We start from the raw sequence: 13,662 nt of genomic DNA on the forward strand, positions 1-13,662 counted from the left end.
AAAACAAGTTGTTCTAAGACTAAGCTGTACCTTTTATATTCTCTCTCCTGCAGTCTTCTTATCACTTCCATGGGACACATTAAGCTGACAGACTTTGGGCTCTCAAAGATCGGTTTGATGAGTTTAACCACAAACCTGTATGAAGGACACATAGAGAAAGACACCAGAGAGTTCCTCGATAAACAGGTAACAGTCCATACATTCTTATTTTTATGGTATGTTTGTCTCAAAACGATTACATTTGCAGCTTTTCCAAAATATTTTGGTACAATTGTCAAGCATTCTTCTAGTTCCATAAGTTTTAGCAGAACAATTGCAAGCTCGTATAAATCTGGTGTGGATTTGCCCTTATTGTTATTGTTACGTTTTGTCCCAAGCTGATTTTCTGTGCGCTGTTGCGTCTTCAGGTGTGTGGCACGCCAGAGTACATCGCCCCGGAGGTTATTCTGCGTCAGGGCTACGGCAAGCCGGTGGACTGGTGGGCCATGGGAGTCATCCTGTATGAGTTCCTGGTGGGCTGCGCTCCCTTCTTCGGAGACACACCAGAGGAGCTGTTTGGTCAGGTCATCAGTGGTGAGTAGCAACAGACATTTTACTCAGTAGCATCGCTGTAGAGCAACACTTGCAGCAGACACTTTACAACCTGTGAAAATCCAGACAGTCCAAATAAAAAAAGCTGTTATATAAGCTGTGTGGCATCATGCAATGTCTGCGCTCTGCTGGAGTATAAACTGCTTCACAAGCTCTGCAGACAGACTGTGAGTCTTGAGACAGCAGGAGTCGATTGGTACGAATACATTTCCGGCAATCTAGCATGTTAGCAGTTAGCTTACCAGCCAGAACAGCTAACCACTAGTCCAGCGAGGGCTAAGTCCTGAGCTGGAGGTCAGGATTCACCCGAGGGGTCACTGGGTAAATGTGAGTAACAGACTAATGGGATAAGAAAAAATCACAAACTACATTTCCGCAAATAATAGCCATAAAAACAAAATCACATGTTTGGCATCGCAAGGAGACGTTCAAATGCAGGTGTTATAAACCAACATCTTTGGAAACCACTGATCTAAACTTATTAATAAGATTGAATGAAGGTGGCCATTACAATCACCAATAAGTGCATATACACTTACACACAGTAGATCTAGTTTAAAACGGGAAACAATTCATAAAACATTTCATCCAACATAAAGACATTACATAATTATTTTCCATTGCACGCACGGTAAACTGAATCTGAATGAGTTTTATGTGTGCAGAATACATTGTTGTGCAGAAGAAAAGGGCAAAGATAAATGTATCCTTACGATATGGATCAAATGCTTAAAAACGGATGTTTTTCTACTTCCTGTTCTCTTATTAAGGCGTTGTTACAGTATGTCTGTGTTTTACTGTGAATGTTTCATGTTGGAGCCTGAGGGCGTCCAGGCTGACTTGATGAAATCATCTGAAATGGAAATATAGAGACGTTTCTCTACAGCAGAGAAGCACAGGCTTGACTTACAGGGAATAAAATCAATTGTGATTTCTCCTCTGCGTTTTATTTTCTCCTTTGAATTCCCTTTGATGAAAGGGCAAGTCAATGATCATAAACTCGTATTGATCATGCCTTTTTATGACCATCTGAGTCTGTCTCTCAATATTGATGCTCCGTGGTGATAAAGAACTGCGGTCCTCTTCGTGCCTTGCATGTGTTTTTATCTGTCTGCAGGATGTTTGTCAGTAAGGTGCATCGTGTAGGTCATAACTCTGGGGTGCCATCACAAAATCTGTGTCATGCAGGACCAATTAACAGAAACTACTAAGACTAGCTGTAGCAAGAATATGTTTACACAGAGAAACATTATTTTGGTGGGAAGATAAAGACGTGAGGATTCTCAAAAGAACATAGCGGCTACTGGTTGCTAGTGGAAGAAATATTTAAACAAACCTTCTGGATGAACTATTGCCTTTGCATGAACACCAGATCTCCACTGCATAACTTCTCATTTGTGTCCTCACTAATAGAGACACCTGAGATCCAAGTGTTTACACTGTGTTTGTGTGTTTGTGTTAGATGAGATCATCTGGCCGGAGGAGGACGAAGCTCTGCCTCTGGATGCTCAGGACCTCATCTGCAAACTGCTGAGACAAAATCCTTTGGAAAGACTGGGCACAGGTAACACACACACACACACACACACAAAATGAAGTTGCAACCAGACTCCACCACATGTTTGGCCTAAAGCTGGTCAAATCTGATACTGAAGCTCCTGCTGTATGTTCTCATCTGTTTCCTCTTTCTCTGTTCCTTCACTCCCCCCCCCCCCCCCCCCTGTTCTCCACCCTCTCCTACATCTCCACAGGAAGTGCCTTTGAGGTGAAGCAGCACCAGTTCTTCACAGAGCTGGACTGGAACAGCCTGCTGAGGCAGAAGGCCGAGTTCATTCCCCAGCTGGAGTCTGAGGACGACACCAGCTACTTTGACAGTACGTCTCTGACTGCTTCTTCCAAATCTCCTGCTCTGAAAGTCACATGCTCACAACCTAACCCTCGTGTTTGTCTCTCTCAGCTCGTTCTGACCGGTACCACCATGTAGATTCAGAGGAAGAGGACGACACCAATGATGAGGAACATGTGGAGATTCGACAGTTCTCCTCCTGCTCACCTCGTTTCAGCAAGGTACACATGAATACATCCACGCATCATCCAAATGATTCACTGAAGACACTGATCCAATAAAAGGAAATTAATCAAATCCCTGTTTAAATCCAAATGCAGTTTTTTTTTTTATCACAATTTTGCAGCTTTGGAGGAGTGCTGTAACGGTTTTGACATTGTTATTGTCTGCGCTATCTACATATAGTATATCTCCTTGTTTGCTTTAGAACATATTACAATAATCAGACTCGCGTAACAATTTGACTTACTCCTTACTCCGTCCTGAATCATTGGTCCTAAACATGGGGTCACAGGTCCGAAAGGTGTCGCTGTAAAGGCCTAAGGTAACATCAGGTGCGGAAATGTTTGAAATTTGAAATGCCATAACCCAAATGTCATGTTGTGTGCAGGTGTACAGCAGTATGGAGCGACTGTCTCTGCACGAGGAGAAGAGGACTCATCCTCCCACCAAACGCAGCCTCAGTGAGGAGGGAGGAGATCGTATCGACAGCCTGAGCGGACTCAAGTCCAGAGATCGATCCTGGCTGGTGGGATCTCCAGAGATGTGAGTTCTTCCCCTCCATAAAACCACACAAGATGATGTATACACTTGTGCAGTTAACATAATATTTTCCTACAGTTGTGTATTGATTCATACAAAAAACCAGCTGGGATGTGAACTGTTGGCTGGACCTACTGTATGTTTGAGGTGTTATGATATGATTTTGCAATCAGAAATGTGTATGTTTCATAGCCATGGTATACGCTTTCTCAGTGGGATCTGGTCTGTGGTTCTGTGTTGCGTTGCTGTTTTCTAGACGTGTGCATATTTCTCATCTCTTCTCCTACTTCACCTTCCCAGCCTGCGGAAGCGTCTGTCTGTCTCGGAGTCGTCCCACACAGAGAGTGACTCCAGTCCACCACTGACTGTCCGGAGACGCTGCTGTTCAGCCATTATTGAGATGCCACGCTTCGCCATCTCCTCAGAGGAAGAGGGAGGTCAAGGTAAAACAGGGGAAGGATTTTCTGATGGCCTGTGCTCACTAGATGTCAGGATGGAAGTAGAGGGGTGTAATATTCTGTGAAAAATGTGTGGGGGGGGTGTAAATGTAAATGTTTATTATTTTTTCCCAGAATATTAACCCCCTTCCCTGGCGCTGTATTTTATTATCATTTTTTTTACCTTCAATTGCCTTAGTAGGCAACCGTAGGCAACACCCTAAAGTAGTTCTAATCCTGGATCTGTATCGTTGGTCTCTCCGGTGCAGCTGTAAGCCGTAAGAGTCCCAGCCTGTTGGGCCTGAGTGCAGTGAGGGGCCCCCGTAGTGATGAGCTCCCCATCGCCATCCCAGAGCTCCCAGTGGAGAGGGAGCTGAAGCTGGACGAGTCTCCCACGACACCGAGCTCCGCCTCCAGTCAACTGAGCAAGGCCACGCTCACACGTCAGTACAAACGCTCACTGTGCCGTCTCACGAGTTATGCAACAACACAAGGCAAAGATATAAATGTCCTGTTTTACTTTTAAATCAGTGGTTAAAGCCGGTCTCGTCCCGGGGGATTGATCAGGTTGCATGAACATCAAAATGTGTTTAGTTGTAATGAGGAATAAGGCGTTGCTCATAACGGCAGCACTATGGGACGAAGATGTGTTCCAGGTCAATTTTACAAATATTGTTTTACACTTTATTAAGATAATATATTTCACTTTTACACTGATTCTTAATGTTCTGTTTTGAAATACATAAACCCAACTTCTCTGCCTGTTGTAACTTAACTTCAGAGAGAAATCAACAGAGAACTTTCTGCTGGATTTGTCAAAAAATCCATCTTGAAGTTCTTTACATTTGTCCTGAACAAGTAATACATTTAATATGTTTGATTGTGATTGTGTTAGACGACTGATTCTCTGAACTCTATTCAAACCCAATATTATGGTGTTTGACTGACATGCATGGTTGAAAACCAAGAAACCTTTATCTGAGCTTCCTCTCTTACCTTCCTCTGTTCCCGCAGCGGGCAGTTCAGGCGACACATGTGATCGCGGTCACAGATGTAACGTCAGTAATGGCGGTGGCAGTGGAGCCGCTAAAGTTGCGGCAGAAAGCGACTCTCCATCCACTCCCAGAGCCATCAGCGACCTGGCGGCTCGTAGGGCTCGCCACCGGCTGCTGTCTGGAGATGCAGACAAACACACAGCGACGCCGAGCTCCAGACCGCTCAACAAGGTCATCAAGTCAGCGTCCGCCACTACGCTGTCACTGATGATCCCTGCAGGTCAGTGTGTGAGGAGTGTGGCGTTACAATGCTGAGCAGCAGGATCGTATTCAATGTATTTTTGCAAGATTAAAGGGATAGTTTGGATGTTTTGAAGTTAAAGTTAAAGCCTTTTATTGTCATTATACAAAAAGTACAACAAGATTCAGAGTGCCACTCTGTCTCAGTGTGCAAAAAATACAAAGACATACATAACATTAAAAACACGGCAGTAGGACAGACAACATAAGCAATCATGTATGAGGTAGATGTCGATCGGCACGCCCGGTGGTGCATGGATGTAAAGCAATGTACTGCTGTGGACGGGGGCAGCAGCAAAATGTATTTTAGCCAGCGAAAAGAAAGGCTCATGTGAAAAAAAAAATATTGGTTGAAGTGTACGTGATATTTCTGAATATTTTCACCGCTTTACTTTGGCATCAGTCACCATCAGTGACCCTTTCTGAAAGGAAACTGAAGCCGTTATCTATGCTCTTTACAAAGACACCAGACTTCATTGATAAAAGCAGTAATTTTACCTTGCAGAACATGGAAGTTGCTGATCTACCCCTGCCTCGATCAGTTACTTTGTCTTTAAAATGCCAAAGTCAAACAATAGCCGAAACTAAGGCAGCGGTAGACCAGCCACCTCTGTGTTCTGCAAGGTAAAATTACTGTTTTTGGATAAGTACCTCATACAACCCCACTTTAAAAAGTCCAAGCTGTCCCTTTAAAGCTCTGAGCTCTGTGCACAAATCTTGTATCGCTGATTAAATGTGATTTTCTGAAGAATAAAACAGACCAAAAGACAATCAATTATATAATAATTAAGTGTGATCCTGGCCTGACAAGAGAATAGAAAATATGTGATTGTACTTAAAGGTCTCCATATGGCCACCGACACAAATGTTCGTTATCTGTCCGTTCTTAGACCACCACGGAGCCTCTCCATTGGCCAGCCCAATGTCGCCCCACTCGCTGTCGTCAAATCCGTCGTCGCGCGACTCCTCCCCGAGCCGAGACCTGTCCCCAGCTGTGACCAATGTCAAGCCCGCCATCGTGATCCAAAGAGTGGGCAAGAAGTACGGGTTCACCCTGAGGGCCATCCGGGTATACATGGGAGACTCTGACATCTACACTGTACACCACATGGTCTGGGTGAGTCCTACAGAAAAGTACTGATGTAACTATGATGTGTGTTCATTCAAAAGATGTTAAGCTTAATGATTCTGAGTTTCTGACAGTACAGAGAGGACAGGAATACATTTATTTAAACAGCGTGTCCTGAATGTATTTAAATGAGCAGGTCAGGTTCAATTAACTTAATGTAAATAAAAAGTGTAGAAGAAGAAGAATAACACAGCTATTAATATGAGATACGTGTATTGTTATTAGTATGTATGCAGTGTGTTGGGATTCTAGTTGTTGACAGAAGATGGCAGTAAACAACAGCAGGACACAGCTCAGCCTGTAGGTCTGCCTTCCTTCCATCTTCCTCTTTTCTCTCTCCACCCTTCTTTCCATCTCTCCTCTGACCATCTTCTATCTGCTCGCCCTCAGCATGTGGAGGATGGCGGTCCGGCCCACAATGCAGGGCTGAGGCAGGGAGACCTGATTACCCAGGTCAACGGAGAGGCGGTTCACGGTCTGGTTCACACAGAGGTGGTGGAGCTCATACTGAAGGTACACACAGACACACAACGTATATTCAATTCTACTTGTTGTGTTAAACTCACTTCTTGGATGCACAGTACTGATGAACAGACACAGTGTACAGCAGGTTTTTAATTGATGTTCTTGTTTGTTTTCCTTATTCTGTTACTAAAGACTAAAATATTTGTATTACTTAGTGCTAATTAATTAGAAAGACTAATGTAAATTCATCCCAAAAACATTGCCTGATATATGTTGGTGACAAAATAGCTTAATAAAAAGTAAAGAAACTTCGGCATAAATTACACAAATTAAAGTAAAATATATTTAACGTAAACATTTTTAAACTTAAATACATTTACACCTGATATCTAAGTGATCTGAAACTTAAGTAAGACATGTAACTCCACATCTGTAACGCTCCATCTGTCCCTCAGAGCGGCCCCAAAGTGTCCATCGCTGCCACCCCGTTTGAGAACACGTCCATCAAGGTCGGCCCCGCCCGAAAGACGAGCCACAAGTCCAAGATGGCGAGACGCAACAAGAAGACCAAGACCAAGGAGGGACAGGAGAGGTGGGACACAGCTGTGTTGTACCAAACATCACTTTGTTTGGGGTTAATGTGGAGATTCGATGAGTGAGCTGTTGTGTGTTTTCTCTCGCAGTAAGAAGAAGACGTCTCTGTTTAGAAAGATCACCAAGCAGGCGTCTCTGCTCCACACCAGCCGCAGTCTGTCCTCTCTGAACCGCTCTCTGTCCTCCGGGGAGAGCGGCCCCGGCTCGCCCACACACAACCTGTCACCACGGAGCCCGACACAGGGCTACAGGTCCACGCCAGACTCCGCACACTCAGGTGAGAGACAAACACAGCGCTGCAATAATAACTTTGTAACATATCTTCAGGGGAATACGGGCTGTGGTGTCAATAATTCATTATGATGAAGAAATTCTGTATTTATTCCTCGTCAGGAGGGAAACGCTGATTCTTCATTTTTAAAATATTGTTTTGTCTTCATCTACACAAAACTAAACAAAGAGTGAAAACAAATCTACATGACTGTACCGATAAAGATAAAGAGAAGAGCACCTATTAATGATTGTTCTAATTATTGATTAAACTGTTTGTTATGTTTTCACTTCATTGTTAATTGTGGTGCATAGCGCAAAACTCAAATATATCCAGTTTTACAGTTTAATAAAAGAGAAAAACAAAGAAGCACTATGACATTATGCACTTAATATTACATACTCATTGCATACAATCAAAGCAATGTTATTATGTTATTCTTTGGGACTCATAACTGGTCTAATGCACTAAACATTTCTATACAGTTTTAAGCTCTATGAAGCATATTGTCATCTTTAAATATGATGATAACTGTTACATGTAAAAGGACTTCTATGCTGACTGAAAGTTATATCCAGTAAAAGACCTTAAACAACAAAAGAACACTGATAAAAAACGTATTTTTCTACATGCAATCCCTTATATAATTGTGCAAATATGAATGTGTAATTTACTTTACTAATGTACAATTACTTATGTAAAATGTAAAAAAAGAAACTGCCAGTATATAAAATATGTGAACCTAATATATTATTAATGTGCTTGTTCTCTCCCCCTCAGTTGGTGGAACCTCGTCTCAGAGCAGCTCTCCCAGCTCCAGTGTCCCAAACTCCCCGGCGAGCTCCGGCCACATCAGGCCCAGTTCCTTGCACGGCCTCGCCCCGAAGCTCCAGCGCCAGTACCGCTCACCCCGACGCAAGTCTGCCGGCAACATTCCCCTTTCCCCTCTGGCCCGCACGCCTTCACCCACCCCTCAGAGCAGCTCGCCACAGCGCTCACCCTCCCCTCTGCCCAGCCACTCTCTGGCACAGTCTACAGTGGGTCAGTCCTTCCCTGTGAAGCTCCACTCCTCCCCTCCCCTGGTGAGGCAGATATCCAGGCCTAAGAGTGCAGAGCCCCCACGCTCTCCCCTCCTGAAGAGGGTGCAGTCAGCTGAGAAGCTGGCCTCCTCCCTGTCTAACTCCCCCTCGATTCCCTCTGGGGTGGCAGCGGTGTGTTCGGTTGTCGGGAGCCGGAAACACAGTCTTGACATCTCACATTTGGAGTTTAAGAAGGAGATTCTGCAGAGAGAGCCGAGCCTAACCAGCCTTCAGGTATCGGTTCATCACACTACATGCACGTTGAAAATATATTGATTTCTTGATAGTGTCTTTAAAGAAGAAGTTTTAACCGCATATTGATGACGATATGACTTTACAGAGATTATTATACCCTCCCTTAATGATATTGTCTTTAAAATGAGATGTTATTTACATGGTGTTAAAGCAGTGGTTCTCAGATGTAGATGTAGGGGGTGCTGAGGCAGTGCTGCAGGAATGTACATGACCGGGAAGAATAATGTACAGTAGATCTACAAAGCTGAATGAATATTACATCAACAAGAGTGCAATCATGTAAATAGGGCTTTTGAGATCTGGGTTAGCAAGGAAAATGAAATGTCAAGTATTTTCTACAGGTAACAAAAGAGGCAGAAACTAGGCAGCACAGGCACACGAATAAAGCCAATTAAATTTAAACCTTTTTTATTTTTTATGTCCGACAAAAGGAATCAGCCACAGAGAAATCCACAGCTACACAAAGCTGTGTAGTGCAAGTCTTAGTGTGAAAGCTACCTCATCTGTGTGTAACTGCTTAACTGAATATCGTTTAGATTTATATATTCTGTGTTTTTCCCCCACCTTTAGGAGTCAGCCAGCGAGGGTCTGCTGTCCTCAGCAGGACGCGGCGTAGAGAAGGGCAGCCTGCAGAAGCACTCCTCCTCATCCAGGAAGTTAGGGCGTCAGGAAGGCGACGGCTCTCTCAGCTCTGTGTCCGGCTCTCTGGGCCTGGCCCCCGGGAAGAGCAAGCTGAAGGACAAACTGTCTGCCATCAGGCAGGACAGAGCCGAGCGGAGGGAATCGCTACAGAAGCAAGACGCCATCCACGAGGTCGATTCATCAGAGGACGAGACCGATGAGGGCTCAGAGGACAGCCAGGATGGACGCAGGGGGGCGACCTTCACCCCTCCTCCCCTGCTGAGGCCAACCACTGTGCGAACGGGCCCCGGAGGCACGCTGCCATCCCTCTGCCTCTCCCCATGCACCCCTCATGCCACCTTCACCCACACAGGGCCCTCGCAGGTAGGCAGGCCCACTCCCTTGCACACTCTCCCCTCCGTTGCCGAGACAAAGCCCGGTCAGAGCGGAATAAAAGATGCAAGGTCTGCCTCATCCACAGAAGACAGCGCAAGACAAGAGAGGAAGGTTCTGGAGCCGAGCGGTAACACAAAACCCACTCAGGGCCCCCTTCCCTTCTCCACCCCAGGCAGTGCATTCATCTCAGTCAGCAAGGACACTTTCCTCAAGCCAGCTCCTCCACTAGACTCAAAGATTCTCAGGGGGAAGCCTGCACCATCAGAGCCCAGGGCAGAGGCCCTAACCCTGGACAGCCCGAGAACCACAGTCCCCTCTACCATAATCACAACAAATATTACCGACACCACAGACTCCAGCACCACCACCAGTACCACAGACTGTCAAACTGCTGACAGCCAAGAGACACCCCGCGTCTCCTGCTCCTCTCCTGGCATCCCCAAGGAGAAAAAGGAGGCTGACAACCGGAGACTTTGTGCTGCAGCTGCTGCATGTCTGAATGTGTCGCCCTCGTCCACTTCTGGCTCCAGCTCCAGTTCCTGCTCCCCAGTTCCGGCCCCTGAGAGTGCAGTGGAAAAAGTTGTGTCCCAGCTTGCAACACTAGCTAAGAGCGTTCTGGGTCCCGTCAAACTGAGCACCACTGCAGAAAAGATCCAGAAGGACGAGAAACCATCCAGAGGTGGCACCCCAGAAGGCCCTCCAACTGACCTCCTCTCATTTCCCTCAAAACAGCTACCAACATCTCAATCACCTCGACTTTCAGAGTCCCAAACCAGACAGAAAACTGAGCAAGTTGCCCCACCGACCACCTCACAGAGGTCGGCCAAACCCTCAACCCAGAAAGACTTTGCAGTCCTGCTACCATCGCCGTGCAAGGACGTCCCAGAAAGGTCCGCATCAGGGTCAGAAGGTAGGGAGAACGCTGCCACATGTGCATCTGCACAGCGGCTGGGCACAGCAGCCGCTCCACCTGCCCTCATCACTCTCCCCAGTTCCTTTGCAGCACCTGAGTCACAGCGCAAGATGTCCGAATCCCAGACGACAACTGCCACCACCACCAATGCCATGTCCGCCTCCTCGCAACAAGACAAAGCAATCTGCAAGAAGACGTAGCAGCAGAAACGCAAAGAACAAATTGTACAGATGACACCACTCAGTGCTGGTTTGAGGTTTTAGAACTCACACAACCTGCATGTTTGGAAGAAAACATATTAGTAACTTCGCACTAATCTGAGAGTTTGACTAAAGCAAAAGAAAGGCGTAGAGAGAGACGAAGAGCTATCAGAAGCAGAGACAGATGCGGCAGTCCTAGTTTCATTCCAGCTGTTCTGTGCTCTTGGTGTTCATGTGGGTTATTTGTGTGTCCTGTCCTCTTTGGTTTCTGCTTTCAGGCTTAATGCCAATAGGAGTTGGCGTTTTTTTTTTCTCTTTCTGCAAATATGTACGGGGCTAGAAATAAAGAGCTCAGTGGTCCGTGCACATACAATTTATGCCGACACATTACACACACCTTTCTCACTCTCGATCTACTTGTGCTGCCTCATTACTTTTCCACCTTGATGTTTGGCAGAGTCTACACGCATGTTCGACATACAGATCAGGACGAGCCTTACTGAACACACACCTCTTCTTCTCCTCCCGTCCCTCCTTCCCTGACGATGACTACCGAGCCACGACTGGAAAATTATTGTATCTCAGCAATAAAGTGCAGCATATGTTTAGCAATCGGTGTAAATGCATTACGGTGTTTTTAATAGGACTAAATCTGCACCGTCAATGTACACTCAGCACCCAGCTAATTTAAATTAAATTGTCCTGTAGCTGTAGTCCCTGGTGGTATGGCACTGCAGGCCTGCAGTGCGGGGGATTTATTCCCTGAGCACGGACTCCAGATGTGGTTCAGTGATTTAAAGAGATTCCTGGGAATGTCAGGGCTGGATTAGATTAGTGTACTTCACCAAATCTGTACAGAATTTCGATTTATTCTACAGTTTCAATCCTAAACTGAATGACTTTCCTCACCCAGCTGTATGTTTAAGGGCCATAGTGGTGTTTATTGTATTGCGACACCATACTTTTTCCAAGGTTCTAGGCATTTATCTCCAAAATCTAGCACAGATTAAATTCTTTACTGGGTTTTTTTAAACATTTGACTGCCTAGAAAGTAGAAACATTTTTGCTTGTAGTCCAACATGTGACCACTAGCTAAGATGCTTTAGGGTTAGGATTCAATACTTGGATCCTGTTCCATGTTGGACAATACCCAGATTTTCTATTTACAGTGTTTTATTTCTACAAGCTCTTTTTTTATTAGCAAAGAGAATCGCTAACCGTCGCTTCCATGTGTTGCTGGTGGCAGATTATACAGCGTACCAGCTCTAGCTAATAGTTTCCTATAAATGCTGAAAGTTAAAAGTGTTCAATAAGGGATTAGAAAAACTTCATATTTGACTGATGCAAGCTGGTTAATGCTGGATTCAGATCCAATAAAATCCTTTTTTTAAACCCAAACGTAGCATATTAGCATTAGCACCATTACAGATGTGTCATTGTGCTGGTGCTTCTCTTCATACCACTGTCAGTAGGCTTATCAGATGTGTTTTAACTCCGAACTTTAGATTCAGACGCCCTTTACACAGTTTTACTTCCAAACACGCATACGGAAATGAAGCCAAGGATTTGAACACACACCTGATTTTATTGGTTTAACCTACACTCAGCTGAGGAATTCAAACTGAGCATGCTCAGACTGACTGGTTATTTTAGAAAAAAATAATTCTGTTGGACCACCAACTTTTTATTTCTCGCCCCATCAGCCTCTCAAGGCTGCGGTAGTTTTATTTGGTATCTGGACCAACTTGCTGTGTTTTTTGCCTTTAATCCTATAAAGTCATCAGACTTTACTTTGTATATGTGTGTGTGAGGGAGAGAGCGTTTGTTAATTTGTGCATGATTATCTGTGTGTGTGTTTATATATATATATATATATATATATTATATATATTTATATTATATATATATATATATATATATATATATATTATATTTATATATATATATATATATATTTATATTATATATATATATTTATATATAAATATATATATATATTTTTATATATATATATATATATATATACTTTTTTTATATATATATATATATATATATAAAGTTCTGTTCTGTTTTATACCCTGAGTGTGTGTTTGCGTGTGTTTTAGGATTACACTCTGTGTATGTGGCCGAGGTCTCTACGTGTCGGGCGTCAGGCTTTGCACAAAGCTTTTATCTAATTTGTCAAATGAAAAAGACAAAAAAATCACTTAAACGAAAGCCGGTCGAGATGTTTGACCGCTCACTGTTGCGTGTTGGGTTGGAGCTCAATACTGCAATTGCTTCACTCTGTAAAAACTCAAATGCAGTTAGCCTGTTAAAGTCAATTCCTCTTGTTTTTTTTCTTGGATATACCACCTATAATTTTGTGTGTGCTGTCCTGATCTCTTCTCTGATTCGTACTGTACATTTGAAGCAAGAAACATGTATTTGTTTTTTTGACATTTTTTGGAAATTCCCCTTTTATTGAATGCACACCGAGCCCAACCCTGGTGTGAGTCCTCTCACGTCGCACATTTGAACGTTTTCTGAAAAGCAGGATATTCCTCTCCTGAGTTTAAGATGAACTGAACCTCCCTCAGTGTCACTGTTGGGAGAGAAAGCAGAGCTCAGTGACTTCAGTTTAAAGTAAGAGCTTTCAGGCTCACTTTCAAGGACACTGTTAAACTGACATCAACACTGACTGTGGCAATCTCTGTAATATGTTTACATGTTCTTGTTTTGTATCTTTATGTGGGGTTTTTTTTGTCAATGGAACTTATTGCCTGTAGCAATCAAATCTCCTCTGACAGGCTAGGATAATTACCAACG

The 13,662-nt window shown here is 44.1% G+C and overlaps 1 protein-coding gene across 6 annotated transcripts in view; it reads left to right on the forward strand.

Annotated features, from left to right (window-relative positions):
- mast2 (microtubule associated serine/threonine kinase 2) overlaps positions 1-12,703 on the forward strand; it is a 162,673-nt gene extending 149,970 nt beyond the window's left edge. For all 6 annotated transcript variants that reach the window (XM_029429144.1, XM_029429146.1, XM_029429145.1 and 3 more), the window contains 15 exons: positions 54-186; positions 408-573; positions 2,054-2,155; positions 2,343-2,465; positions 2,549-2,658; positions 3,048-3,202; positions 3,500-3,642; positions 3,906-4,079; positions 4,651-4,911; positions 5,822-6,048; positions 6,451-6,573; positions 6,981-7,117; positions 7,209-7,396; positions 8,171-8,703; positions 9,295-12,703. In XM_029429144.1, the coding sequence (XP_029285004.1) occupies positions 54-186; positions 408-573; positions 2,054-2,155; positions 2,343-2,465; positions 2,549-2,658; positions 3,048-3,202; positions 3,500-3,642; positions 3,906-4,079; positions 4,651-4,911; positions 5,822-6,048; positions 6,451-6,573; positions 6,981-7,117; positions 7,209-7,396; positions 8,171-8,703; positions 9,295-10,854 (4,135 nt within the window). In that variant the 3' untranslated portion in view covers positions 10,855-12,703. The remainder of the gene's footprint in view (positions 1-53; positions 187-407; positions 574-2,053; positions 2,156-2,342; positions 2,466-2,548; positions 2,659-3,047; positions 3,203-3,499; positions 3,643-3,905; positions 4,080-4,650; positions 4,912-5,821; positions 6,049-6,450; positions 6,574-6,980; positions 7,118-7,208; positions 7,397-8,170; positions 8,704-9,294) is intronic.
- Positions 12,704-13,662: the final 959 nt, after the last annotated feature.

This window comes from Cottoperca gobio, chromosome 4 (assembly GCF_900634415.1).
Source record: "Cottoperca gobio chromosome 4, fCotGob3.1, whole genome shotgun sequence".
Lineage (NCBI taxonomy): Eukaryota > Metazoa > Chordata > Actinopteri > Perciformes > Bovichtidae > Cottoperca > Cottoperca gobio.